The sequence below is a fragment of the Bombus affinis genome, chromosome 3, assembly GCF_024516045.1.
Source record: "Bombus affinis isolate iyBomAffi1 chromosome 3, iyBomAffi1.2, whole genome shotgun sequence".
Lineage (NCBI taxonomy): Eukaryota > Metazoa > Arthropoda > Insecta > Hymenoptera > Apidae > Bombus > Bombus affinis.
In genome coordinates this window covers 16,624,297-16,651,224 of record NC_066346.1, presented here as the reverse complement: position 1 = coordinate 16,651,224, position 26,928 = coordinate 16,624,297, and the positions used below count along the sequence as shown (strand labels likewise).

At 37.0% G+C, this 26,928-nt stretch overlaps 4 protein-coding genes and 1 long non-coding RNA gene across 17 annotated transcripts in view; 3 read left to right on the top strand and 2 right to left on the bottom strand.

Annotated features, from left to right (window-relative positions):
• The window catches only part of LOC126914696 (uncharacterized), a 733,243-nt gene that overhangs the window by 47,878 nt on the left and 658,437 nt on the right, over positions 1-26,928 (bottom strand). Inside the window, exon 7 of one of the 3 annotated variants that reach the window (XM_050719010.1) lies at positions 1,871-1,912. The exons of 1 other annotated variant lie outside the window; for it this stretch is intronic. In XM_050719010.1, coding sequence (XP_050574967.1) covers positions 1,871-1,912 — 42 coding nt within the window. Of the gene's footprint in view, positions 1-1,870; positions 1,916-26,928 lie in introns of all 3 variants that reach the window. One more of the 3 variants, XM_050719008.1, reaches the window with a different exon arrangement.
• Positions 1-26,928, top strand: part of LOC126914788 (uncharacterized) — a 415,880-nt gene that overhangs the window by 159,071 nt on the left and 229,881 nt on the right. For 2 of the 11 annotated variants that reach the window (XR_007709799.1, XR_007709800.1), the window contains exons 1-4: positions 8,969-9,324; positions 9,459-9,616; positions 9,699-9,834; positions 10,063-10,144. The exons of 4 other annotated variants lie outside the window; for them this stretch is intronic. The gene's annotated coding sequence lies outside the window, so the exon portion shown is untranslated. Of the gene's footprint in view, positions 1-8,965; positions 9,325-9,458; positions 9,617-9,698; positions 9,835-10,062; positions 10,145-10,223; positions 10,494-26,928 lie in introns of those variants that run through there. 5 more of the 11 variants (XR_007709802.1, XR_007709801.1, XR_007709803.1 and 2 more) reach the window with 4 other exon arrangements.
• Positions 1-26,928, top strand: part of LOC126914764 (uncharacterized) — a 192,531-nt gene that overhangs the window by 134,671 nt on the left and 30,932 nt on the right. The gene's annotated exons all lie outside the window — the stretch shown is intronic.
• On the top strand, positions 18,857-23,092 carry LOC126914770 (uncharacterized). The gene is made up of 3 exons (XM_050719178.1): positions 18,857-19,078; positions 21,205-21,371; positions 22,284-23,092. Exons 1-3 carry the CDS (start codon positions 19,018-19,020, stop codon positions 22,551-22,553), a joined length of 498 nt encoding a protein of 165 aa, XP_050575135.1. The 5' UTR covers positions 18,857-19,017; the 3' UTR covers positions 22,554-23,092.
• LOC126914939 (uncharacterized) lies at positions 24,468-24,896 on the bottom strand. The gene is made up of 2 exons (XR_007709959.1): positions 24,774-24,896; positions 24,468-24,664 (listed from the first exon to the last, which is right to left on the bottom strand). It is a non-coding gene; the product is annotated as an uncharacterized LOC126914939 (long non-coding RNA).

The window sequence follows — 26,928 nt, the reverse complement described above, 5'->3', positions numbered from 1 at the left end:
TCGTAGATATTAATTTATGCTTTTAATAATCATGCGTTTAAGCTATCAAGTCGAGTCGAGTAGACTTTCTAATTTCGTGGAAGATAAGTCGATTTCTAAGATAAGTCATTTCATAGAGAAAAGACCAGCTGCTAAGGATTCGCCGCCACGATGGCTAGAGCTTGGAATAGCTGCTGATTACTCCGTGGAAGAATTTCATGGAATTCGAGTACAGCAATATATCTTGGCTCTTTTAAACATCGTAAGTAATACCAAACGAAATTCTGTTATTATACATAGATATAGAATACCTCCTCCTACATATGTACGCAAGCAACCGGGAAACATAGGGCAGAGTTATGCGTATCTCTGTATTTTCTGTTTACACTGTTCAAAGCTTACACGTATCTTTTAAAAAGTTCAGCGAATAATTTATCCGTAATGGAATATTGTAATCGATTAATTTCAGCCATTCGGTAATTGGTTTTCCAATGCTGTTGAGATTAATAACGTACATTTCCTAAGATAAATATAACGAATAAAATTAATTTTTTAGGAAAATTATATAAGATACGATGTATTTACGAGAGTTTTGAATAATAATTTATTTGTAAGGCTGTAATACTGTTTTAACGCCTGTTACATTTTCGTACGTATTTTAATCCTAGGTCAGTGCAATTTACATGGACCCATCGCTCGAATCCAACATGATTCTAGTGATCGTACGAATGATTTTATACGCGGAAAAACGAGACGTTATGGTAAGCGATTTCCATTAAATTAAATCATTTAACTAAAGTAGTAACTATCTGAGATACGCATATGCGAGTGTCAATTATTTTATTTTCTACTTATCTGTACAGTGTATGGTATATAAATTATATAGGTCAAAATATCTGCGCATAACGTTTTAGATCGATAAAATGCAACGAGTTCCATTTTGTTAAATTGGACAACCGTGAACGATCCCTTGGAAACAAATTTCCAAACAAACAATTTTCACGGATCATTGACAAACCTCGCATTTATCGTGTATCCGAAATATCTGTATAATCGACTATTAAACCTTTTTCATCTCTTAAGAATCTTAATTTAATGTTATAGACCTATGATAATATCATTGATATACGACACTTGCGATTCCTTTTACTTTTCTTTTTCTGCTATTCTTCTCTGCTGTTGAATCAACATTTCAACATTTTTCAGGAAGATTAAAATACTAATAGCGTTACAAGTTACATTTGATTACAATCAACAACACGATTACTTGCACATATATTTATTATCATTGACGAATATTTATATATAGTATATAATGCATGATGTAATAATAAATATAATATATTCGTAATATTTGCTAGCTTTTATTAAGAAAATATTAATAAATTGTCGTAGGTCCGCCGTGGCGATGCCAGACGATCTCTCGAGAACGTGAACAAATGGAACAGAAAGATGCTGTCCTCGAAGGACGTAAATCACGATGTTGCTGTATGGTTGACGCGATTAGATATAGGAGGTCCTTCGAGATCGTGCGCGTTAAATCGAGACGAAGGCTTGACCAGCGCCTTTATCATCGCTCACGAAGTAGCACGCATGTGAGTGTCCCACATGTTGAGATATCGTTGGCAAACTGAAATATTTATAACTGGCCTGGGTATTTACGCAGAGACCGTGTGTTATTTATTTATGCAAATACGTACTTGTACGAGAATAATTTGAAAAATGAAATCTCCATAGAAGAACTTATTATCTTTACCGAATATCACAACGAGTACTGTACTTTGAATCTGCCATAGATTTTTGCGTATTATGTGCGTTCTTGCATTCCTCCTTTCACCTACGATGGCTCTTAAACAAGAAACGATATCGTAACGAGAAATACAACTTAGCTGAGCGTCCACTTTGGTTCCACTAGTGTTGTCCCATACGACTTTGTGTTTGACCTCGCTATTAGGGGACTTTTTACCCAACGTTTCCTTCACCGCCTTCACTACCTTCGATTTATCGAACTTGAGACTTAAACTGGCCGTTACCAAATCTTCCGGCTTTTTCGACATCGGTTGGTGTCTCTTCGTGAACCAATTCGACGGAGCCATAAAGGTCGAAATAGCGGCTTTCGAGGATCCGCTAAGCTTACTTTTAGCTCCGTGCAATGTCGACACGTCGAAGCTGTTGGAACGGAAGCTCTTCGATCGACTTCCTTTCTGTTCGGTCGTTTTTCCGGGCCAGTTTGATTTGCTATCGTCCCGCGAACTCGGCGCTTCCTCGCCGCATCGGTTGATTTCCGTCGCGGAAGACGCTAACGAGCTTAGGATCGATATCAGATCCGTATTAGAGCAGACAATGCCCGCAGCACCGGAAACGGATGCACTCGCGGCTCTTGGCAGTTCCGAGACGCGCTTTCGGAGAGAAGACGTCGGCGAAACCGACGGAGTAGGCATTTCAGAGAATCGTTGTTTCGGCTGTTGAGTGTAACGTTGAGCGGAACTGTTACCCTCCAGCGGCTGTATTTCGTACACTTGCTCCGTCGACGTCCTGTACATCCTTAAGCGCACCTGGCAAACGGATTGCTTTTATTCGAAAGACAGTTTCTTTTTTATCATAATTCGTGCGTTATGATACATGTTTCGATGATTGAGCCGTTAAGCGTGACAAAGCGATGGAATTGTTTTGCACAGAAATTCTGGTTCTAAAATTATGTTAGGGATTCTAGAGCGTAATAACATCTTGGAACGCAAAGTTATCGATGTGTCGATGAAAGTTAAGCGAGCTTTATCGAAGCACACGTTCGAGTCTTTGGGCGATTGCTAGGAATTTTCTGTGAGCTGAGAAGTTGAACGACTATAAAAGGCGTTTGTAGAGGATTTCAAAGCGGAAGAAGAAGCGATACAAATGTTTAGAATCAGAAATTATCTGTTTATATAGAGATCTATTTGATGCAAGATCTAAAATCAATCAAATCGGATTGTACGGACGTATATTTGTAAAGCAACGAATATTTGGTTCTTTCAAATCTTAACTTCGCACGATCGTATAGAAGTTCGTCAACTTTAAACTCGGTTTTTCTTAGTCTGCAAACTAGCGGAGATAGAGCGGCTAAAATAAACGAAAGATCCTTACCTTCCTCGCTTTTAGGTCTGCGATGTCGTCCATAATGTCCAACTGAAGATTGTGCGTACTTCCTCTACCGCTCGGTGGTGCGGACATTCTAGAGACTCTGGATCTCGACGACTCGGCAATATTCTGGTCACGCCTCCAAGAGGAAAACCGCCGATTGATTCGCGACGATTACGGCCAAACAAAGTCGGTGACACTCTTTCAATCGTAACGACCGAATGTCTTCGGCCACCTAGCTGAGGAGCCGATGTTTGAGAGAGGGTGGACAGGAAAGTAGCTTCCCTCGGCGATGGTCCTTGTATTTTCGAGCTATCGCGGGGAGAAGCGGTCGTTAGAATACGCGTCAACGGGAGTCGTAAATTCCCGTTTAGGCGCTCTAGGCCCTTGAGAGTTATAGGAACTGTCGGAGTTCTGGATAATGTGAGAGCCTTAGGAGACTCTAGGCCGTGTAGGCACCTTGAGAAATGATGAAGGAACTCTGAAAGATATAGGTACGGTGAGAGCTATAGGGATTATGGGAACTCTAGACACCGTGAGAGACGATCAGACTCTTAGAGAGGTAGGAACGGTGAGAGTTGTAGGAAATGCAGGAACTCTAGGCACCGTGAGAGACGATCAAACTCTGGAGAGGTAGGAACGGTGAGAGTTATAGGAAATGCAGGAACTCTAGACACCGTGAGAGACGATCAAACTCTAAAGTTTTATTCTAATGTGAATGCGGAGGAAAGCTCGGTATGCGTGTGCTCTTTGACCGAAGAACGCGGATTCGTTGCTTACATTTTCAGTTAGGCAAGTGAGGGCAATGATCCGCGATGCTGATTGGTTATGACTAATGTTGGGAAGGAAGATAGGAGGAAAAAGCCTCCTACTAACTTGGGTCCTAGGCGACATTGTTTATGGGGAGACTCGGATTTTCCGTTAGGGAGATCTCCGCCTTTTTCGTTAGGCCACTACCTGCTTTCTCACAAAACCTCTAGTTCCTTAGAGCTTAACGCTACGCTCATCTTTTCACTTTTATCGCATATTGTCTCACCATTTGCGATACTTGTAATTACTTTTCTCTACTTTTCAATTGTGGAGTTGGTCAATGTGATTTCCGAATGGCTCGATTGACTATGCGAGTCTTGGATAAAGATGACAATTAAACTATTCAGATTAGTCATGTTGCTTCGTCAGACGATTTGAATTCAAGCAATTCGAAACCATTTTGTCAATGTGAACCTATTATTTTACCAATGTGAATCTGTAATTTTGCTTGAAATATCCTTCCAAGTTTTTATGATGATTCAGACTTCAAGTTACCTGAATCAAGCAACTATTTTCAAGTTACTTGAAACTATTTTGTTAACGTGTACAGTTGCTTGAATCAAGCAACTATTTTCAAGTAAGTTAAAATCATTTTGCCAATGTGAACCTGTAATTTTGTCTGAAATATCCTTCCAAGTTTTTATGATGATTCAGATTGGTCAAGTTACCTCAATCAAACAACTATTTTCAAGTAACTTGAAACTATTTTATTAATGTGTGCAGTTGAGTGAAGCAAGTATTTTCAAATAACTCGAAGCTATTTTGTTAACGCGTACAGTTGCTTGAATCAAGCAACTATTTTCAAGTAAGTTGGAACTATTTTGTTAACGCGTACAGTTGCTTGAATCAAGCAACTATTTTCAAGTAACTCGAAACTATTTTGTCAGTGTGAAACTATATAGACACTAGTTAATTCCCATACACATGTATAATGTATAATGTATAATAAACAGAGCTATTTTTTCAGATCAGAAGGTACGATCAATCTTTTTCTTTAAATATATTATGCTGAAAAGATATAGAATGGATTCGGAAATACAAATAATTCCCTTTATTTAGCACACAACTGTTATACATATATCTTATACTCTTAAGACCTCAAAAACCTACTCGCACGCACGCTTGCTGTCAACCGACTCTTCCAGATACTTCTAACGACTGGCTCTTGTCTTTTGTCTCAACCAAGACCCGGACGTCCTCTGATGCTTACACACACATTCACATGTACAGTGTAAATGTATCATATTCCCAACAATTGTATTGGAAAAATTTGAAATGGATCGGAAAATGTATATGGAAGTTACAGGACCTTTCTCGAAAATTATCGATAGTTCAAATATCAGGTTGTACAACAAAAGAGTCTTTCGTTTTATAAGAAAATAATAGACGCACGATGTTTCTTGTTTCCTTTATTTTATCGAACTACGTACGTTCCATTTTGTTCTATTAAGGTAAAGACCACGACATTTGACAGATTAGCTGTCGTGTTTGTATAAAGATGCATTGTCGTAAAAGACATATTCGTAGAGGAAAGACACTTTTGGGGCAACCTAATATTTGGCTGAACCTGACAAAACTGTACGCTTGTAATAAATAAAAAAAAAGCCTGCTACGCCCTTTCGATCATTTCAGCTCGAGTTATGTATGGGTCGACCCAATTACGTTCTTACAACGTTAGAGGATACCTTCGTTTTGAAGAAAATGAAAAAAGATCGCACATTTTCGTTTCAATTTTCTTGATTAAAAATCTTCTCCCAACGTTACAAATATGTTTTATTATCGTTAAAATAGGGACAGACTCGAAAGTACAAAAATTGCAGAGTCGCAACTGATGTAACGAACATATTCATGATAGTCGTGTCTCGTTACAGCGTTAACGGGATTTCAAAATGTTTGGCATAATACGCGATCCTACGCAAAATTTCCGCCAGCTCAGTAAAGTTTCGGCTATCCGAGTCTCGTATTATACGATGTGTTTCCAGCTTTCTCCTAACTGCGCGTTTTTTTCGAAATTTTAACGCCGGCACCGCGCGAACAAAGTAAATAGATTAATTGAACTTTTAATCGATCAAATAGTCAACTAAACTGAAACGCACGTACGATGTTAAGTTATCGAAATCAATTTTACGATTTTACCGTACGAACGCCGGTATCATCCGACCTTTCGGTATTTTCCGAGTTTTCTATTGTTCGTGTGATACGCGTCACCTCGGAACGATCATGATTATTCGAACACTTTCGCAAGCCATAATAAGATTACAGAAAAATGTACTTTGCTGTGAATACACGTTTCATCGGAGGAATCGAAATTTGTACAGGACGATGTAGCGTCGTTCGAACGAAGCTGCGATAGACTTAAAGTTGGGCTGTACAATTTCTAGATTTATATTAATCCTATAGAACGAAAAGACCCAGAGCTCTATGAACGTTCTAAGAAAACGGATCTCCTTCGGCGTAAATGGCGCTCCTTATCGGCGAACGGCTACAATATCCTGAATCTTTCTTTTCGACGGTTTCCACGTCGATCGAGAGAAACTATTCGTCGAAATGGACTATCCGTGGCTGATCTATTACGGCAGAAAGTGAAAAAGAACGTAAACGAAGGAAATGGCCGACATAAAGGACGATAACTGTTAATTTAAACGTAATAGAACGAAAGAATACGATGTATTCGTTAAAGGATATTTAAGACAATTTAAATTAAAATCGATTTTCACACGACGTTCTTCGATTTTTTCCGGAACCAGATTATATCTATGATAACGTTTCGATAATATCGTTTTATGCAAAAGAAAGCCAATTATATGATTGAAAGAAGAAATTTGGATCAACGTATGGATATCCTCCTATTTCGTTGCACGAGTTGCGAATAACCTGTCGAATAATGATAAAGATAGAAACGAATATGACAAAGGCATAACGAAGGAACTAATATTCAGAATTTCGTGCGTTTAATTCCTCGAAAATTGCACTTTTAAACGCATCGGTCTCGCAGTTCAACCTGCCGGGAACAAAGAATTTTATCAGAAACATCGTTCTAACATTTCAATTTTACAAACGTTTCGCTCTGCTTCGTTAAAAGCTGCGCGTATTTGGTAGATAGAAAATTATGCACATACGTTAAAACGTATAACGCGCAACAGGCAAGGATATACGCGTACGCGCTGCAAACGCGTTAAAAGCGAAAAATATCGCTGAAATTATTTTCCCATAATAAAGAAATCGTCGGGCCTCTTACGAATACAAAAGATAATTCGTTAAGATTATAGTGTCTATTAATTTTACCATAACGAGTTTAACAGAGCTTTCGAAACTAAAAGCTTTATCACAGACGATAAACCCTTTGAGTGCTGAATACTCACGGCCTATGTCGTCCGTACGGACGGCGCGTGTCTAGCGCTGACGATCGGTGTGGACGGAATACTTTTTCGTTAGACTGAACTCTGTTGATTAACTATTCAATGCGCAAATCGTAATAAGTTATAGTAGTTTAAATGATTAAAATGAAAGAGATTAAATGATTCAAGAGCGTTATATTTTAGTTATTTTTAATTATTTATTATAAACATTGAAATTTACAGTTAACTAGAATTTGCGTAATAAAGTAGAAAACTAAATTTAGTAAATATGTGAAATCCCTAGAGTTCATGTAGGATAGGGATTCTTTTTGTTTTACGGGTAGCACGACAAGCTGTGTTTAACGGAGAGATCGATACGGACGAGCAGTTGAAGAAGTACGTGTTCCCCAGACGGACGGACATAGAGTTACATTAGAGAGACAGACAAGGTTATAGAATAGTTGTTTAAGATTGTAAAGACTGAAGATTTAAGATTTAAAGACTGAAGAAGAAAGGTCGATAGCTCAGGACGTTGAAAATCGATTCTCGATTTTCAGGTAAACATTGCACCAAAGACTTATAACTTCCCGTTTAGATAATCATCGTTATTGATTGTTATAGACGCATATTAATTGTTGTTCATTTTTGTATTTTATCAAATCATTTCATAATAAAAAAAAAACTCGATTTTCAGACTTCAGAATCGAAATATTAAACTCCCAATAGACGATGAGACAGCAGCACTGATACCGATACGGATTCAAACTTCGTATTCCGAGACATTGTCTTAGAGGAAGCATAAATAACATCCACAAGAAAAACAAAGACGGAAATGGAGAAACTCAACGTGGACATGGAAAAACTTCTAGAGATCCTTTAAAGACGAGATAAGAGGGAAATAGTTGAAACAAACAACAATATAGAACGATTAGAAGGAACTCAGAAAGCCACAAACTGGATATCAGAGTATGAAGAGGAATGCAAAAAATACAAAATAAAAAGCGATGAGGAAAAGTCAAAGGTTTGAGAAAGTACCTAGGAAAAACAGCAAAATGGTGGTACCAAACAAATCTACTGAAAGCTGGAGGACACAACTGGGAAGATTGGAAAGAAGCATTTATCAAAGCCTTTAAGAATAAAGGTTGGCCGGCAATACGATATGCTTACAACTGTAAATACCTTTCAGGTTCGTTCGTAGAATATGCAATAGAGAAAGAACGACTAATATTGGAAGTAAAAAGTGAAATGGATGAAGAGGTGAGGATACACCTGATTGTCATTGGATTACCTATCGAAGTCCAAGACAAAATCGAAAGCGATAATATACAGACAACAAATGACCTAATAGGAATATATTTAAATATATTATGCAAACGTTGGACAACGTTATGTTTTGTTAAGCTAACAGGATACACTAAAAGTCCATTATCAAGAAAGGGGATGTGGCCCGTAAGCAAGTATGTTCTTCTCGATATGACCATCAGACAGTACCTGTGATGCGGTTATCCCGGAAGTACATTGCGGAGTCGGTAGAGAGCGTTTCCTGACCTCTCGCCAGGGAGACGATAGATGAGGATTTAAGGGTGTCGAATCGGGATCCATGCAACGCGGAGGCGACTCGTTCCTTCGCCCTTCCTCTTCCTCTTCGCCCGATGTGCATTCCTCTATGACGATTTGAGGCTCGCCATAGTTTGCCACATTCACATTCGGGCTGCACAATTGTCTTCTCATCTTGATTTAGAAAACTCTCACTTGAACATAAATAAAACGTTTCTTCGTTGAAACCGTATCATAGTGGAGAACGATCGAACAGTACAAAAGAATGAATAAAAATAAGTCACATTTTTATTAATTTTCTTTTGTATCTAAAAACAAATCTGATAGATTCAAAGATACAAGATCTTCCAATCTTCCTTTATTGCACGTACGAGCAGTTGAAGAAGCACGTGTTCCCCAGACGGATGGACAGAGAGTTACATTAGAGAGACAGACAAGGTTATAGAATAGTTGTTTGAGATTGTGAAGACTGAAGATTTAAGATTTAAAGACTGAAGAAGAAAGATCGGTAGCTCAGGACGTTCAGGTAAACATTGCACCAAAGACTTATAATTTCCCGTTTAGATAATCATCGTTATTGATTGTTATAGACGCATATTAATTGTTGTTCATTTTTATATTTTATCAAATCATTTTATAATAAAAAAACTCGATTTTCAGACTTCAGAATCGATCCCTGAATTATCGCATTATTGAACCTTATAAATATAACACGAGTTAATAATTTAGTTGTGTGTGAAAAATTCAGTGCTTGGGAAAACTAAAAAAACCAGATGTAGAGTTTTCTTACAAGTGGTGACCACTTCAACAATAACGAGGTACTATTGGCATTTGTTTACTGCCGTAAGGAATGCATTTATATTTATTTCACACAAACGTAATAGTATTACTTCTGCATAGGTGTTCGGAAAAATTGAAAAACCCATACATGCGTCCTTAGTCCATGCCGAGCACTTACAGAAAACGCATATATATGTCCTTAGTCCACACCGATAGCTTTCGCCAGACACCTATATGCGCCCACAGCACTCAAAAGGTTAAAACACTGTTCTTTATATCATTTCCCTATTTATAGTTGCGATATCGGGAATAACTTTAGACCGTTTTAAACGTCGTTTACTCGATTAAATCGCGCGTAACGATATTTGTCGTGGAATCTCGCAAAGAACGTAAAGCACACGTAACGATTCATCGATAAATCGGTTAACGACGTTGTTACGATTACCACGAACACACCCGTTAACGATATTTTTTCCATTTTTAGGTTGTTCGCGAACGAAAGAGAATCGTCTCGAGAAAGAAAAATCGCTTATAAGTATTTGAGCACATCGAACTTTCAACGCTCGGTAAGTATTCGTAAAATCCTACAAAAGTATTACAGCCATCTCGATCGTTTAATTCGATTAAAAACATTTTCGTTTTTAGAGAATTTATTCAACGGTAGTCGTTCGATGTACTAGGTTGTCCGAGAAGTTTCTTTCGTTTCATAAAATGATAATAGATGAGCAACAATTTCTGTTTTATATCATTTTATCGAATTAGGTGCGATCCATTTCCTTATATCTCTATTATTATGTTCGTGCATAATTCGATAAACTAATATAAAAGAAAGGACATCGCGCGTCTATTATTTCTTTATAAAACGAACACAACGTATTAAGTTGCCCGAAAAGTGTCTTTCTTTCGCAAAAAGAATTTTTTACAACAGTGCACCTTCGTACAAACGTGAAAGTAAGTTTGTGAAATATCGCGGTGTTTATCTCAACAGAACAAAACGGATCGTACGTAATTCGACAAAATAATATAAAAGAAGGAACGTGCGTCTATTATTTCCTCATAAAACGAGAGAAACTTTTCGGACAACCTAATAGTAGCGGTACAGCAAGAATAACCTTTCAGAGGCGAATCGTATAGAACGGATAAAAAGAAAAAATAGGAAACTAGGAAAGTAGAAAAAAGTCGGAGATTTCATGCGAAAACGGAGAAGCGCACTAGCGCGCGACGAGTTTTCCAAGCGTTTTATCTACGACAAATGCAAACACCATTTGGCTGAATATCTGACAGCACAGGCGGTATGACCCATGTTGAACCATGTTGATCGAAACGACGAAAGGTCACGCGTTAGCCTGCGTTGACAAAACGGTGCCACTTGAGTGGAATCATGCGATTTCTCTTACCGTATCGTCGTTTGATCCTTCCGTCGATTCTAATGGAAAATTGAAATTTCATTTCTGTTGCTTCTTAACAACACGACATAACGAGAAATCGAACGACTCGTTGTTATTTCATTTCGCTCTATCTCCTCGTTTTATTTATACATCTTTCGAAAAGCTATCGTCGATAGCGTAAACAGTTAACCGCGTTTCATGAATTAAACAGGTCGAGAAAAATGTTAATCTCGGTGTGTTTCATCTGTCGTATAATATAAAACATTACCATTTACCATAAAAATTCCAAATTTTAGTAAGAAGCGCTAAGAATGTTATTTAGTGGTACGTTCGCTTTGTCAGTAAAACTGAAAAATTTGATTTGTTCCTTTGTTATATCGGTTATTCCCTGTACAACGTATTCCTTTTTATAAACTCAGTTGATTATTTTCACCGATATATCGGCTATGCCCGAATTGTTTACGCAATTTTGTCTGCTTGCAAATTGAGTGGATGTTTTACTGCGTGTGTCCGGTATTCCCCGATAACGATCGAAATATAATACAGAAAATATAATGCGATTCAGTTTTTTGGTCGAATGTGTGTTGAATAAATTATCGAATATGCAATTCCACGAACACGAGCTTCGAAAGTTGCTCCACCATCTACGAGTTCAACCGTAAAACCTACGCTTCCTATCAAAAAACATTTCCCCAATTTTATACCAGTTATATCATTGATCGAATCCACTTCACGTTGCTGGTGTTAGATTTGCCAAGTGCCACTTTGTGCGATATTCTGTTTCGAGAAATACCACACTGGGAGGATCCACTGAATTTCTTCTATCTTTTCACATTTTTCTTGTTTACGAATTTTGTTATTTTGTTACAATTTTAACATTTTATGTGGGAAATAATTCATTTTTTCGAAGAAAAATGTAAGCCATCGTCATTTTGGTTTAACGTCGTCGTAAAACTTATAACAGGAACACGTAACACATTTTCTTTGTGTTCGACGTGTATACTCGTCGTCGTTTATTTTTATTTGCATTTTATTCACGTTGATTTCTAAAACTAAATTCCACGGTTAACTGGTTAACAGTACATCGCGCTTCGTGAATATTTCAATTCACTCTTCTATGCTAAGGAATCGCACGAGTCATCTGATGCGTCATTCGTCTATCATCTGACACGGACGAAGAAAGGAAGAATTTCTCGAGATTTTACGCAGAACGAAAATTTGTTTTTCGATATACGCTACAATTTTGTTCTTCTCATAGAGATTATACGAGAAAGTAAAATGTACTATTGTTCGTTTTATTCCGCGCGATTCTCAACTTTTATAATCTCGCGTAACGTAACAAAGCATTGCAAAAAGAAATAAAAAGGTGGAAAAGTAAAAACTGAAAAATATGTTGCACGTAAAAATTTCTTATGATTTCTCTTCAAACTTTGAAAATTTGGATTCAAATTAACGCGATATAGTATCATTTACATGTACAGTTTAGTTGATAACAAACTAACAGCAAACAAAGCAATGTTTATCGCTGTTTTACGAAATTTATTTATTACACGACTTATATTTGTGTGACTTTTTCTTCGTAATTTCTTAATTGATTGTTATTCTGGGTGTTTAGATATTTTTCATTCTGTCCACAGTTTCCACTCGGTCGTATCTTCAATTCGTTAACAAACTTTCTCGAGTTTGAGGAAAATATGAGAGAACCGTTACTTTATATGCAAGTTTCTTTCTTCGAACGTTAAAAGTTCGAAATTTTCTTCAAGCATCAGGAGTATTTTCATTTGTCGAAACGAGGACGAAATTGGGGTATAAAACTTGGCGAGCGCTGCAGCATCGAGAATTAATGATATTGTGCTTCAACTTAATTTATCGCCATGAAAATGCTGGTCTGCACTTAGTCGACCACGAACTTTTACTATTTCGGACTTTTTCCTCCTAATATTTTATATTGGGTTGGCAACTAAGTGGTTGCGGATTTTATCATTAGGTGGCACTGACAAAGTCCGCAATCACTTAGTTGCCAAACCAATATTATCGTTCCATCTGAAACTTCTATTATTTAAAGCATCGTATTAAACCTTGTGTCCGAGTACAATGTTTCCAGTAATATTATACAGGTTGGTTGGTAACTGGTGGTACAAACGGAAAGGAGGTGATTCTACGCGAAAAAGAAGTCGAAAATATAGAATAAAAATTTTTCGTTTGAGGCTTCGTTTGAGGCTTCGTTTGAACCCTGTATGTTGGGTTGTCCGGAAAGTGTCTTTCTTTCAAAGAGACGTCTTTTTCAACGACGCATCTTTATACAAACATAAAACCTAATCTGTCGAACATTGTGATCTTTAGTTTGATAAAACAAAACGGATCATAGGTAATTCGATAAAATAATATAAAACGGAAAATGTGCATCCATTATTTCCTTATAGAACGAAAGAAACTTTTCGGACGACCTAATAGTTTCGTATTGCCATAAACGGAGAAAATTCGAACTTTCTAAGTAACGTTATATGGTAATACTATATAACGTAATACGTTATAACGTAACAATATACAACGTTATACGTTATTACGTAATAGTAAAAGGTATGTAAATATGAAACCGGAATTTTCGCATAGAAAAATACACGTTTATTGTATATAATTATACGTTATATGGTAACACCATATAATGTTATACGTTATAACGTTAAAATGTACAACATTATACGTTATAACGTAACAATATAGAACGTTATATGTTATTACGTAATAGTATATAACGTTATACGTTACATGGTAATACTATATAACGTTATAAGTTACATGGTAATGCTAAATAACGTTATACGTTACATGGTAATACTATATAACGTTATTCGTTATAACGTAACAATATACAACGATGCACGTTCTTACGTAATAGTAAAAGGTATGTAAGTATGAAACCGGAATTTTTGTAAAGAAAAATACACGTTTATTGTATGGTAATTATACGTTATAACGTATCACTATATAACGATATACGTTATATGGTACTACTATATATCGTTATACGTTATAACGTAACAATATACAACTTTATACGTTATATGGTAATACTATATAACGTTATTCGTTATAACGTAACAATATACAACGTTATATGTTATTACGTCATAGTATAGAGCGTTATACGTTACATGGTAATACTAAATAACGTTATATACTACATAGTAATACTATATAACGTTATACGTTATAACGGAACAATATACAACGTTATATGTTATTACGTAATAGTATATAACGTTATACGTTACATGGTAATACTATATAACAATATACGTTACATGGTAACACTAAATAACGTTATATGTTACATGGTAATATTACATAACGTTATTCGTTATAACGTAACAGTATACAACGTTATACGTTATTACGTAATAGTAAAAGGTATGTAAATATGAAACCGGATTTTTCGCATAGAAAATTACACGTTTATTGTATGATAATTATACGTTATATGGTAACACCATATAATGTTATACGTTATAACCTTAAAATGTACAACATTATACGTTATAACGTAACACTATAACGTTATAACGTATATAACGTTATACGTAATATGGTAATACTATATAACGTTATACGTTATAACGTTAAAATGTACAACATTATACGTTATAACGTAACACCATATAACGTTATACGTAATATGGTATTACTATATAACGTTATACGTTATTATGTAGTATTATATATCGTTATACGTTATATGGTAATACTATATATCGTTATCCGTTATAACGCATGAATATACAACGTTATACGTTATTACGTAATAGTATATAGAGTTATACGCCATATGGTAACACCATATAACGCTATACGTTATAACGTAGTAGTATACAACGCAATACGTTACACGGTAACACCATATAACGTTATACGTTATAACGTAACAATATACAACGTTATACGTTATTACGTATTAGTTAAAGGTATGTATATATGAAACCGGAATTTTTGTATCGAAAATACTCGTTTATTGTATGATAATTATACGTTATATGGTAACACCATATAATGATATACGTTACAACGTAATAACGTATAACGTTGTACATTATGGTATACATTATACATATGGTGATACTATATAACGTTACACGTTATTATGTAATAGTTTATATCCATATACGTTATATGGTAATACTATATAACGTTATACGTTATAACGTAAAAATGTACAACATTATACGTTATTACGTAACAGTATATACCGTTATACGTTATATGGTAATACTATATATCGTTATACGTTATATTGTAATACTATATAACGTTATACGTTATTACGTAATAGTATATATAGTTATGCGTTATATGGTAATACTATAGAACGTTATACGTTATTACGTAATAGTATATATCGTTATACGTTATATGGTAATACTATATAACATTGTACGTTATAACGTAACACGATATAACGTTATACGTTATATGGTAATACTATATATCGTTATGCGTTATATCGTAAGAATATACTACGCTATACGTTGTTACGTCATAGTATATAATGTTATACTTTATATGCTAATACTGTATAACGTTATACATTATTACGTAATATTATATATCGTTATACGTTATATGGTAATACTATATAACGTTATACATTATAATATTATATATACGACTTAATTGAAAATTACCATGACACTTGACATCACGCGTTGCTCGAGAGCGAAGTTAGGCGGATGTTTATATCGTCTGGGAGTCCCAGAGCAGCAGTTAAGGGTTAATATCGAGAGCGCAGCGATGGTAAACGTTATAATAATACAAAGTTCCGATATTCTCTAACTCTAACCATTCTACAAATTTCATCTTTAAACGGTATCATGATCTGGTCCTGGTTTAACCAATTGGCTGTTTTCCACGAGTATACTCGTCACGAAGAGATGGCAGTATTTTACGTTACGACGAGCCCCGTCAGTACTAAATTGAAAAATAAAACAGCCGTTTCGTAACAACTTAATTGTATATTATAACAGCCACCTGTACTCCGTGTTCGACGAGTATACTCGCCATCGCTTACTGTTCGCGACACACTTTTAGGTACACGCTTTTCAAAGAGGTCGCAACCGCTAACTGCTAAACTTTTTTATTCTGACATTGAAATTTAACAGGAATAAATCAATGTCAGCGGCAATTTCAGTTCTATCCTTGGCACGTAAATACAATATAATTTACCTTTAACGAAAATGAATGCAATTATTCGTAATTATTCGCGATACTATTTACTTATATATTTTCCTATGTTGTCTTACGTATCTGTTATTTGTAATAGATGAGATCGAACGAGAAATATTACAGGATCAGCAGCAGGGTTAATTTATCAGTGTAAAAATATGCGCAAACTTCCACGATCCAGTTATAACACGCGATATAATTCGCTATTTGCTTAGCTCGCTTCGCCAACTGCCAGCCTCGCTATCTTTGTCCATGAGGATCTATTAAGATTATCATTTTAATTACACGTTGGTCGATCGAACGGCCAACGAGAAACGCGGCCGACAATTTTGATTAAATAGCCGCTAGCGTTACCGAGAACACGGCTCGTGTAAAACAATTTCGTCAGACAATTTTAGTTATCGGATTTGTTCGGCGAGACGCGCAAAGAAACCGGCTTTCACCTCGTCAAAGGCTACGTTTCACGCGAAACTCGCGCCAGTTACAGCGTTAACTTCCTTTGTAGTATTCATGGTGAAATCGCCAATTCATTTCCACCGTCTAACGAGAAAGACGAAACGGACGTATTCTCGGTGAACGCTTCCCTTTCGCGTCTCTGCCGTTCTTCGAATCGCTCTGCTTCAACGCAGTACAACCAGCCAGCTCTCTCGTTCGACAGCTGACAAATTGCCTGCGTAACTTGTTTGCCGCGACCGCGAGAACTATGTTTTAAGTCGAATGATCGTCAGATGTTACGAACAATTGGAAATTATCTTCATTTCCCATATCGCTGGCCGATGCTCACGATCTGTTCAGTTTGGAAAACATGGAACAGCTCGCTGGACGATTAGTTTGAATTTTACGGAATCGCGCTTGAGGTGGAATATGCCGAGATCGTAGAATCGTTGATGTTCGACTGCTCCCACGAATACTCTGGTGTCTGTACGTTTTATCAGTCGAACCTAACATTTCTCAGTGACGGATAAGTTTCTTTTTAAAAAATCTACACATTCTTTTCTCTGTTCGAATAGAATAGAATAGAATTCCGATAAATAAGAATTTGGTATGAAACTAACAACGTTCCAGTCGTACAGAAAGAAAATACAATTTAATTAAAAACGTGGGAGGTGGTGTAAGAATCGGCGATAGAATTCATCAAGAGTACGTGACGTTGGAAAAGCTACAGTCACAGATGTTAGAAAATGGAAACGTGATATTGAGAATTATGTAAAGCACGTGGATTGCTCGAATGATGGGGTAAATGTGGGGAAACCTTAAATACACTGATGTAATGGGATGGTTTCGTTGTGATAAAGACGATAATAACGACGATTTTATACAAATGGAAACAGCCAGCTAAAACGATAATGGAGAGGCACATTCCCATGCCGAAGCACCCACGCCACTCGAAAAAGGGGCTTCGATCGTATAAAATTCACCGCGCAAAAGCTCCCAGGTACAGAGAAAATGTAATTTTGCGCAGTTATTTCTACCGAAAGAATCATGTGACGTGGTGCTTAAAAAGATATGGAATGTATAAATATTCAAAAAATCAATTTTATAAAATTAAATCTATCGATCCATTAATAGGATTAAAAGAAAGGAATACATCCGAAATGTACACAAAATTGAAGGAAAGGAAGATTTGTATAAAAATTGTAATAATAGGATGCAGCAATTTCACGATACCATTTAATTAAAGTGGGTGTATATTTTTTTGAGAGCATCCTCTGTACATCAGAAATATATTACGAAATAGAAATATGTTATTACTGGTTTTCCGATGAGAATCCGAAGTGTATCAAAAATTTAATCGGCGTAGATATTTATCGACGCAACAGTTGCAATTTCACAGATACAAATATCTTGCGAGTTCTCTCATCGTCGTAATTTGTATCTCCTTTATATACATCGTCTGTCTGAATATTCTTTCCAATATTCTAATTGGACTGTAGATTTTGATGCAAATTCATATTTTTGAGAATATGATTGAAAAGAAAAAAAAAAAAAGAGAAGTAAAGAGTATTTTGTATATTTTATATTTTCTTTCGTATCACGTGCATTTTGTACAATTTTATTGAAATTGGATTACAAGAGCTAAGCAAATCGAACATCAAACAGACTACGCGTCGTGTGTTACTTTATAGGAAAATCAGGACAATGTCTGTAACATTCGTAGTATTTTACGATCCTATCTACGATAGCAATTAAAAGTTCATCAAACAGATGATTACATCACGTACAAGCCATTTGAAAGTCAAATTGTTCCATTTTCCGAAAATTTATTCTTTCTAACTCTTTAAGAGTATTACATCGTGGCTTATTAACATACTAAATAATAATTGACTGTTCGAATAGTTTGATGATTTTTGGAAAGTACGTGTCCCTGATAAATATAACTTCTATGCACACTTCCAATTAAACGAAAGATATTTTTACGGCGAGTGTCGGACTATTTTAGCTTTCGAGGCATTGTAAGTTGAATTTTAGTTGCGGCGTCGACAAATCATTGATTCAGTGACAGTGAATTTTCTTTTTTCTGGGTGTGATGCGAATGCGCAGAAACTTTGACGTCAAACGTTCCCGCTGAACGAACAGGACCTTCCGACTGCCATGGATATTGATTTTCCTTGGGCTTCAAGGTTTCTGGAGCAGCTGTACCCATCCAGCGCAGACTCCGGCTATTCTCAATATGGCTGTCTATTGTACCCAATCCGCTCGTTTTGCGTTGCAACGCGCTCGCCGCTATACACCAGCATGCGATCAATGCGCCAAGGACATCAGCCGATCGCAATTTAAACAGCCGAATTTATTTTCGAATGTGACGCGCTAGACGTTATCAACATGGCCGATACATGTACCCTGTCACGTACTTCCTGATCGTCGCGTCTATCTCCATGGTCGTAAGCATCAATGGTAAGCCTCGCATTTCACTCGCTTTGTCGGGCTGCTTAAACCTTCGCCTCTTTAATTCGACGCGTTTCTCACACGTTTCGCCACGAATCAAATTACATTTTTCTGAAATTAAAAATTCGCCGATACGCGTTGTCCATCTTCGGTATTTGCGAGAGAAGAAAGCGATTCTTGCGCCTTATTCGACACGCCGATTTTCACGTCGATACGATCGGAATACCAAAGTTGATCGACTCGACAATGTATTGACCAGTTAGCTGTTGCGACTAATGCGACTAAAATGCGTTAGAAAGGACAGAACAACTACTTTGTTCACGCTGTATTATAGTTTTTTCATAATAATTATTTATATCTCTTCATTTGTTCGTTTTACCTGGTCCTGGCTTCCGAATGGTCGAAACGTCTTCAAATTTACGAATATATTTTAGTTTTCGCTGAAATTGCAGTTTAAACAGCAAAAACTGCTTTTTACGCGTGACGAGTATACTCGTCAAGAGTAGGTAACTGGTTAAGACGGAAGATAATTTGCCAGGATAGACAATGGCGGTATTTCGTCTTTGAGAATTTTTAATTTGAGGAATTTTTCTTTCAACAAAGAGCGTTTCTGTAATGGAAAATGGAAGTTTCTGTTTCTTCCCATTTTTCTCTTTCTTTCTCGAGGTTCCTTTCAATTACATGGCCCTATTTGTTTTACGAGCAAGTTGCGTTTTAGGAGCGTGTTTCGTTGAGGGAGTTTTCACTAGATGTCTGAAGGAACGATGTTTCGTCTATTTATAGCGAAGATCTTCCTCTACATATAAACTGCATATAGAGGAAAGTGCACCTGTTGAAGCCTTCACTCGTAGGTGTTAGCCATTTGTGTTACGAATCGTGTAAACAACGATCATCGTACACGGTGCATTTAATTGACTTTTCTTCCGTGATAAGCTTCGCGATGAATTCTCATTTCGAGGCTACCTTTTTCATTTACCGTCTTGCCTACGTTTCCTATGTATAAAATAAATAATTCATACTGAATACATCTATTTCTATTTTTTCTTTTTCTTTAGATAAGAAGAATATTACAATCAACTTTCACAGAGAATTTTTAACATTAGATCGTCCCAAAAGTGTCTTTTATCTTATAAGGAAATAATAGACGCACAACATTTTTTGTTTTAAATTATTTTATTGAATTACGTTTAATCCATCTTATTCTATTGGAACCAGATGTGAAATAAAACAGTATAATTTTTAACTTCATGAAATATACATAGAATATTTCGTGGATATCGAATCTGCAGTCTTGCGTAGATCCAATTGTCGTATAGATGCAAACGTAGTCGTATACCGTCTGTTTAGTCTTCGGAGATGATCCAATCTGTTAAGAAGCTGAAACTCTAGAGGATTGGTACGATTGGTCAAACTTGCGTGGAAGCGTTTTTCCGAACTTGGAAATATCTTTCAGAACTGTAGGTATTTTTAAGTACCCGTGTATGATTTCGTTGATTACCTGCCAATGGATAAGGAATACGTTTGCTGCTCTCGGAATACGTTTAATTGAAATAAATCGAAATAAATTTTTCGTAATTTCCGGATACGTTTACGATATTTTGCTTGCCAAGTCTTACCGTCGGACGTATCGCAAGAACAGCAGGAAAATTTGGCGAAATATCGTTAGAGACGCTATTCGACGGAAAAGCTAAACATCCGAAGAATTCCGTTGTAAATAAGAAACCTAAACCGATGTTTCACCTTAATAGACGATTTCCTCGATGATATCCCTTTCCGCAATCTTCCTAGCAATCTTGTCGACGAACGCGACGAAATTTCATCCTACGCATATCGCCGATGTGTCTGTAAATGTCAAGACTAATATCTATTTATTTGTACAAAAATGTACAAAAATCTGACGTTAATGAAAGCACGACACATTTGTTTGAAAAATGAAAGAAAGGAAGAAGTAGAAGGAAGTAATTTCTAAGAAATAAAAGAGAGAAAGATGCGAAGCATTAAAAAGTAGACAACGATTTGCCCAACGTCTTACGTCCGATTCCTACGTCGATTTTAATAATCTTTAGAAATCTAGGATAAATCACGATTTCTATTAATTAATACGTATTTGTCGGTTGATTGTGTCCGATGATCAGGCCAACTGTTAACTACGGAACATCGAACTCACGCAGCGTCGGAACGAGCAAACGATTTATGGTGTCATCAGTGTGATACAATGGAAGATGGAGAGAGATGCGCCAATCTGACCGGAAACTTCACCACTTTCGGGCACAAGTGCACTGGTGATAAAAGGACCTGTATGGTAATGACAAATGATAACAGCGATTCAAACGCTTGTTGATTATACACAGGTCACGCACGTGTTTCAGCAGATGTTTGATATTTTGCTTTGATCGCGTGCTTTTAAAGCAAACAGAATATAGCAAACAGCTAGCTAAAAGCGATATTAGTTATCGTCAACACGAGAGCGAGAGAAGGCTGTTCAAGATAGAGCCACAGTTTCATTTCGTTCATAACGCGATTTTAGTGTTTGGAAATGTTCAATATAGTCGATCAATTCAGTTTCATAATAATTACGTACTTTATTGAAATTGAATCCGCTTTATAGGAACATATGTACATGGTGTACACATTTGAGGGAATATGCAAATGCAATTTTTTATTTGTTCTTCTTATTTATTGGTAATCAACAATGATATTGGATATGATATAATTGTACAGTTTGCACATACACGGCAAAAATTTTACGAAATCCGTAATCGATATTAACCGACCGAATTAACAATGAACGAGCCGTATTCTCTGGAAATGATGCGAGATATTCTGGAAAATTGATATTCCCTTGACTAAAAATATGTTACGTTCACACTCACTCGTGTTCGTTACAAGTTCCAATGTGAAATGTCATACAGAGTGAAACAAGGAATTGTTGCAAATATTAATTTAATTTTAGTATCAAGAATCATTCTACGTACATGTAGAATTCTTTCTCATCTTTTCTTTTCAGTCTTCTTTTTTCTCTTTTCGCTCGATACTATCAAGTTCGTGGTTTAATGCCGCCCAAAATGAGCTCGTACTCGGACAAAATTAAAAGAAATACTATATTTTAGCGTACGAGTGTCTCCTGCGATCCGCTAGGACATGTCATATAACGAACATCGTGAAAGTTTAAAATCTGCAAATATTCCTTTCACGTTTGCTTCTTTCTCTTCAGGTAAAGCGATTTTCTTACACTACCAGCACCGAAGATTCAACGTCTAGTCCACAAACTTGGTCGGTGGAGAGAAAGTGTACTAACAAATGCGACTCCGGATGTATAGTGGTCGGTGAACGAACAAAACTCTCCGCTTGCACCACTTGCTGCGAGAAATCGTTTTGCAATATCGGTACCGGTGCTGCGAACGATCTGACGATAAGAGGGATCGATCTGTTTCTAGCTTTAGTATTACAAATTACATTAACAATTATCATGTATCCGTCCTGACATTGCAGACGAAGTAACACACGATCGTGAATCATTTTAGTCGCCGATGAGAATAATTGGTTCCATTAACGCGTTTATACGTACATTGTAACATACACTGTAATATTACACAACAACACAATACATAAGATTTGTCGCATTACCAATGAAAATGCTGTTTTCATTTTATAAATGTGTACATGGAGTTTCATTCCTTATGTGTTTCATAATAATATTACGATGAATATTGATTAATAAGTCAATAAAATTACGACGATATCGATAATACGAAGCTCAGAAATAAGAAAATAATAATGATGTTCTCGTTCTAATGATATCGATAAATCAAAGAACAATTGATAATATAAAAAGGGGATGTTCTTAAGAATACGATGCTCATAATTATAATAATTACAAATACAATCAAATCTACGAGAATGAGATTTAAAACACTGCTAAATTATTACCCGATCGTTCAACGAACCAATGTAATTAAAATTGTAAATTTTAGAAAAATTGTTATAGCAATACACTACCAATAAATTGTATAAAGTAACAAACTTTTCTGAAAAAGAAACTCATTAAAACTCTCGATATAATAATAAATACTTTTTATCGATTTCCATTTTTCCATTATCCTCTACTTAATTCCCAAGGATGACAATGAGAAACATATTAGGTTGTTCCAAAAGTCTCTGTCTGTTTTATAAGAAAATAATAGATGCACAACATTTTTTCTTTTATATTATTTTATTGAACTTTGTATGATCCGTTTTCTACTAATAGAACAAAATGGATCATAATGTAAAACAAAAAATGATGTGCATCTGTCACTTCCTTATAAAACGAAAGAAATTTTTGGGAAAACCCAATAGAATGGGAATTTTCTCGTGGACACATAACATTAGAAAATTGTACACAACTTTTATTTAAATTCCTTCGTACGATCTCTGTACAATATTCTTTTACTAATTATACCTTAATTTTTAAGTATCCTCCGATTGGTTTCCAATTATTTTGATTATTTTGCAGGAAGCGAACAATTTTAACGATCGGCATATTTTTCGATACTCGTGAACAAGAGTGTACAACCTGGACGTTTATACACACCCACATTTCTCTCAAACGCACAAACATCCGCATTCCGTTTATAATACTAAAATTTCGCTGGAAACAGGGAAACGCGAGATCAGGTATCTACTAAATCGCTTAAACTATATAGTTTATACCAGCGCGTTTACAGCTGTAACCAATTAACGTAATTACACTGCCTAAATGAAAGCATTCAGTTTATACTCGTGCATTCTGTTCTTTCAACAGCATCCTGGAAATCTGCGTGTTATCATTTTCGTAGAAATCGAGAGAGCTTAGGTTGAATGTAGATCCGACATCGTCAAACGGAAAATTACAAAGTTCTTGAATTCCTGGAAGGTTCTAACGGGATATAGGGTTTTGTTCCAATGGAAAACGCATATTCGTTTCTAGGAATCGGTTTTAATTAAATTTCCACATCCGTGAACAAAGGGATATGATTTATCGTGCGATAGCATATAATGAAAACTAAGGCAAAGAATGGAATTTTTTGTTTTTCGTAGAAAACGTGAGACGACATCGCCTTGTTAAGAGGAAATAAAACCATTCCAGGAAAGAATAACGATCGTCGTTAAGCGTAATGTAATTTCTTTCTGAAGAGTCATACTAATCTATCGCCCACGCGTAATGCCTCGATGCTAAGCATCTCTCATTTTGCATCTCGTTCGTTGCCATTCATCTCGTCGTGTAAAACGCAAATAAAATGGAAAGAAATATTTTTTATTCCAAGAAGCAATTATTCAAACAACAATTTATCAACGGATAAAAAAATCAGAAATGTCCCTTTTAATATTTTTAAAATTAATATTAAAACCATCTTTCTCTTCTTTTTTACACTCTTACTTATCTGAAATTCTTTATCTCCTAATTTCGATAAACCATTTTACAAAACGTAGGCTATTGTCCGTTTTACGTTTAACTGTTATGAAATTTTGCAGTCCATTTACGCATAATCTTGCGAGTAAAGTACATTTTGCCAAAAGTAATCGAGCGTCTGTCTACTTTTGAACAATACTGTACCCAACAGCTACTTACAGTGGCTACAAAAAGTATTTCTGTATTATTTCTACTATTGTGTTTATCCCTGCGTGCTAATCAATTATATTAATTGAAAGCATATTAAGTGTCCTCTGTCTGCAAAAGCCTTACCGACATTTACACGCTGGATCGTTTAGGATCATGCAATATCTGTTTACGTTCTCGTGTTTTAAAAAGTGTGCTCAAAAATTCTTGAATACTCTTGCAAGTTGTTAGAATATCTTCCAATAATTTCCATATCGATACATGTGAATCTTTTTAAGCGAAGCGGAATCTAAGCAAAAATATGAAGAAAGTGGAAAATCGCTTAAAGTCACTGGTCGAAAACCATCCACTATGCAGATGGACAGATAAATTTCGCGTCACTTGATAGTACTATCGTATGACTACGAACTATTGACACTAGTTGAAAGTGAAATGTAACGGCTGATGAAAAAAAATTGAAAAAGATAGAGATACGTAAGTATTAGCATTAGGTTGGCATAAAAGTTTCTTTCGTTTTGTGAGGAAATAATATATGTACATTTTTTGTATCATATTATTGTATTGAATTATGTATGATCTATTTTGTAGTAATAGAATCCATTTTATTTTATTCGTACAGAATTCAATAACAATAACATTATATTATCCTCCTTCCGGATAGGTAACTGCCGATTAGCCTTTTGACCTTCCATGGCAGCTTCCTCTTGTCAAATTCCTCGTATATGCTCTTCCAGCTGAGCGAATTGAAGGCATTGCTAATATCCAGGGTGATCATCACGCATATTACCTTCTTCCGTTTGCAGATGTTGGCAAACTTCATCACCTGCGTGATGGCATCTACCGTACTCCTCTTCTTTCTGAAGCCATACTGCCTCCGATGGAACGGGTCCATTCCGATGCATCTCTCGATGATCTTCTTAAAGCATTTTTCCCAGATCTTGCTCATGGTTGGGAGAATGCTTATCGGCCGGTACGCGTTCGGGTAGACTGGGATCCTTTCCCGGTTTCCTTAGCAGTATTACTCTGGCCGTCTTCCAGCAGTCTGGGATCCTTCCTGATTCGGTGATGCCGTTGAACGCCCTTGTCACGAGCTCGCTCCTGCGACTCGCTACCAGCTTCGCGATCTCGCCCGGCACGCCATCGACTCCTGCAGCCTTCTTGGTGTTCATTCTTCCGGCGGCATCGACGACATCGCCTTCGCCGATGGCGACGCTGAGGCTAATATCTCCTTCTTCTTCGGTCTCTGCCTCTTCGCGGCCCTCATAATGGGGGGTCCGTGTCCCAAGGTGAATAGCCTCTGTAGGACTGCCTTCACCATGTCGATCGGCATGTCGTTGGTTGGTCCCTTGCTTTTACATTTCTTCATGACCGTGCGATAGGGTTTGCCCCAAGGGTCGCTCTCCAGTATCTTGCAGTATTTTGCCCAAACTGTTTTTTTTCTGCGGGCGATCTCCTTTTTTAACTGCCTTCGGATCTCCTTGTAGGCGTTGACGAGGGTCTCGGTGTTGCCGGCATTCTTCCTCCTTTCTTTCGTCACCTTCCTGAGCGCTTTGTGCGCCTGCGCTCTCAGTTCCGCGATCATCGGGTTCCACCAGTAGTTCGCGTACTTGCGGCTCGCCGCGCAGTTCGACTTCCTTAGCATCCCTTCGCACGTACCTTCGATGCTCTTTTGCAAGGGCTCGGCCCCATCCTCTCCGATAGCCGCGTTGAGGTCCTCCTTCTTCAGTGTGTCGTCGAATCTGCTCCGGCGACATGTCCTTGGTCACGTACCAGTAGAACTTCGATACGGTTCGGGTCTTCCTCGTCTTAAACCTGTGGAGCACGTACAGATGGTCCGAGGCCGAGTATTTGTCCAAGACCGCGCTTCCGGCGTGTATCTCGCTGACCTTGTTGGATACGCTTATTATGTCGGGGAAGCTCGTCTTCCCGTTCATGAAGAAGGTGTACTTTTCCTTGAGCCTCAATGGAAACACCCGGTGGCCGCTTAGTGCCTCCATTAAGACTCTCCCTCTCTTGTCTGTGGTCGATCCTCCCCAACAGGTTGACTTTGCGTTGAAGTCTCCGGCCACGACGACCTTGTCGTGTCTTCTAGCAACGCTCTTCGTCATAGTCGACAGCGTGTCTATGTATTTGGAGTATGCTAGCTTATTTATGTTGGGCGAACAGTATCCGCTGAAGCAGAAGACGTCGCCGACGCGGACGCCCACTATCCCGTCGCTCTTGACCTCTGTTGTTTCATCAGGCAGTTTGCCATTGAGGAGTGTGACCCACATCGAGGCGT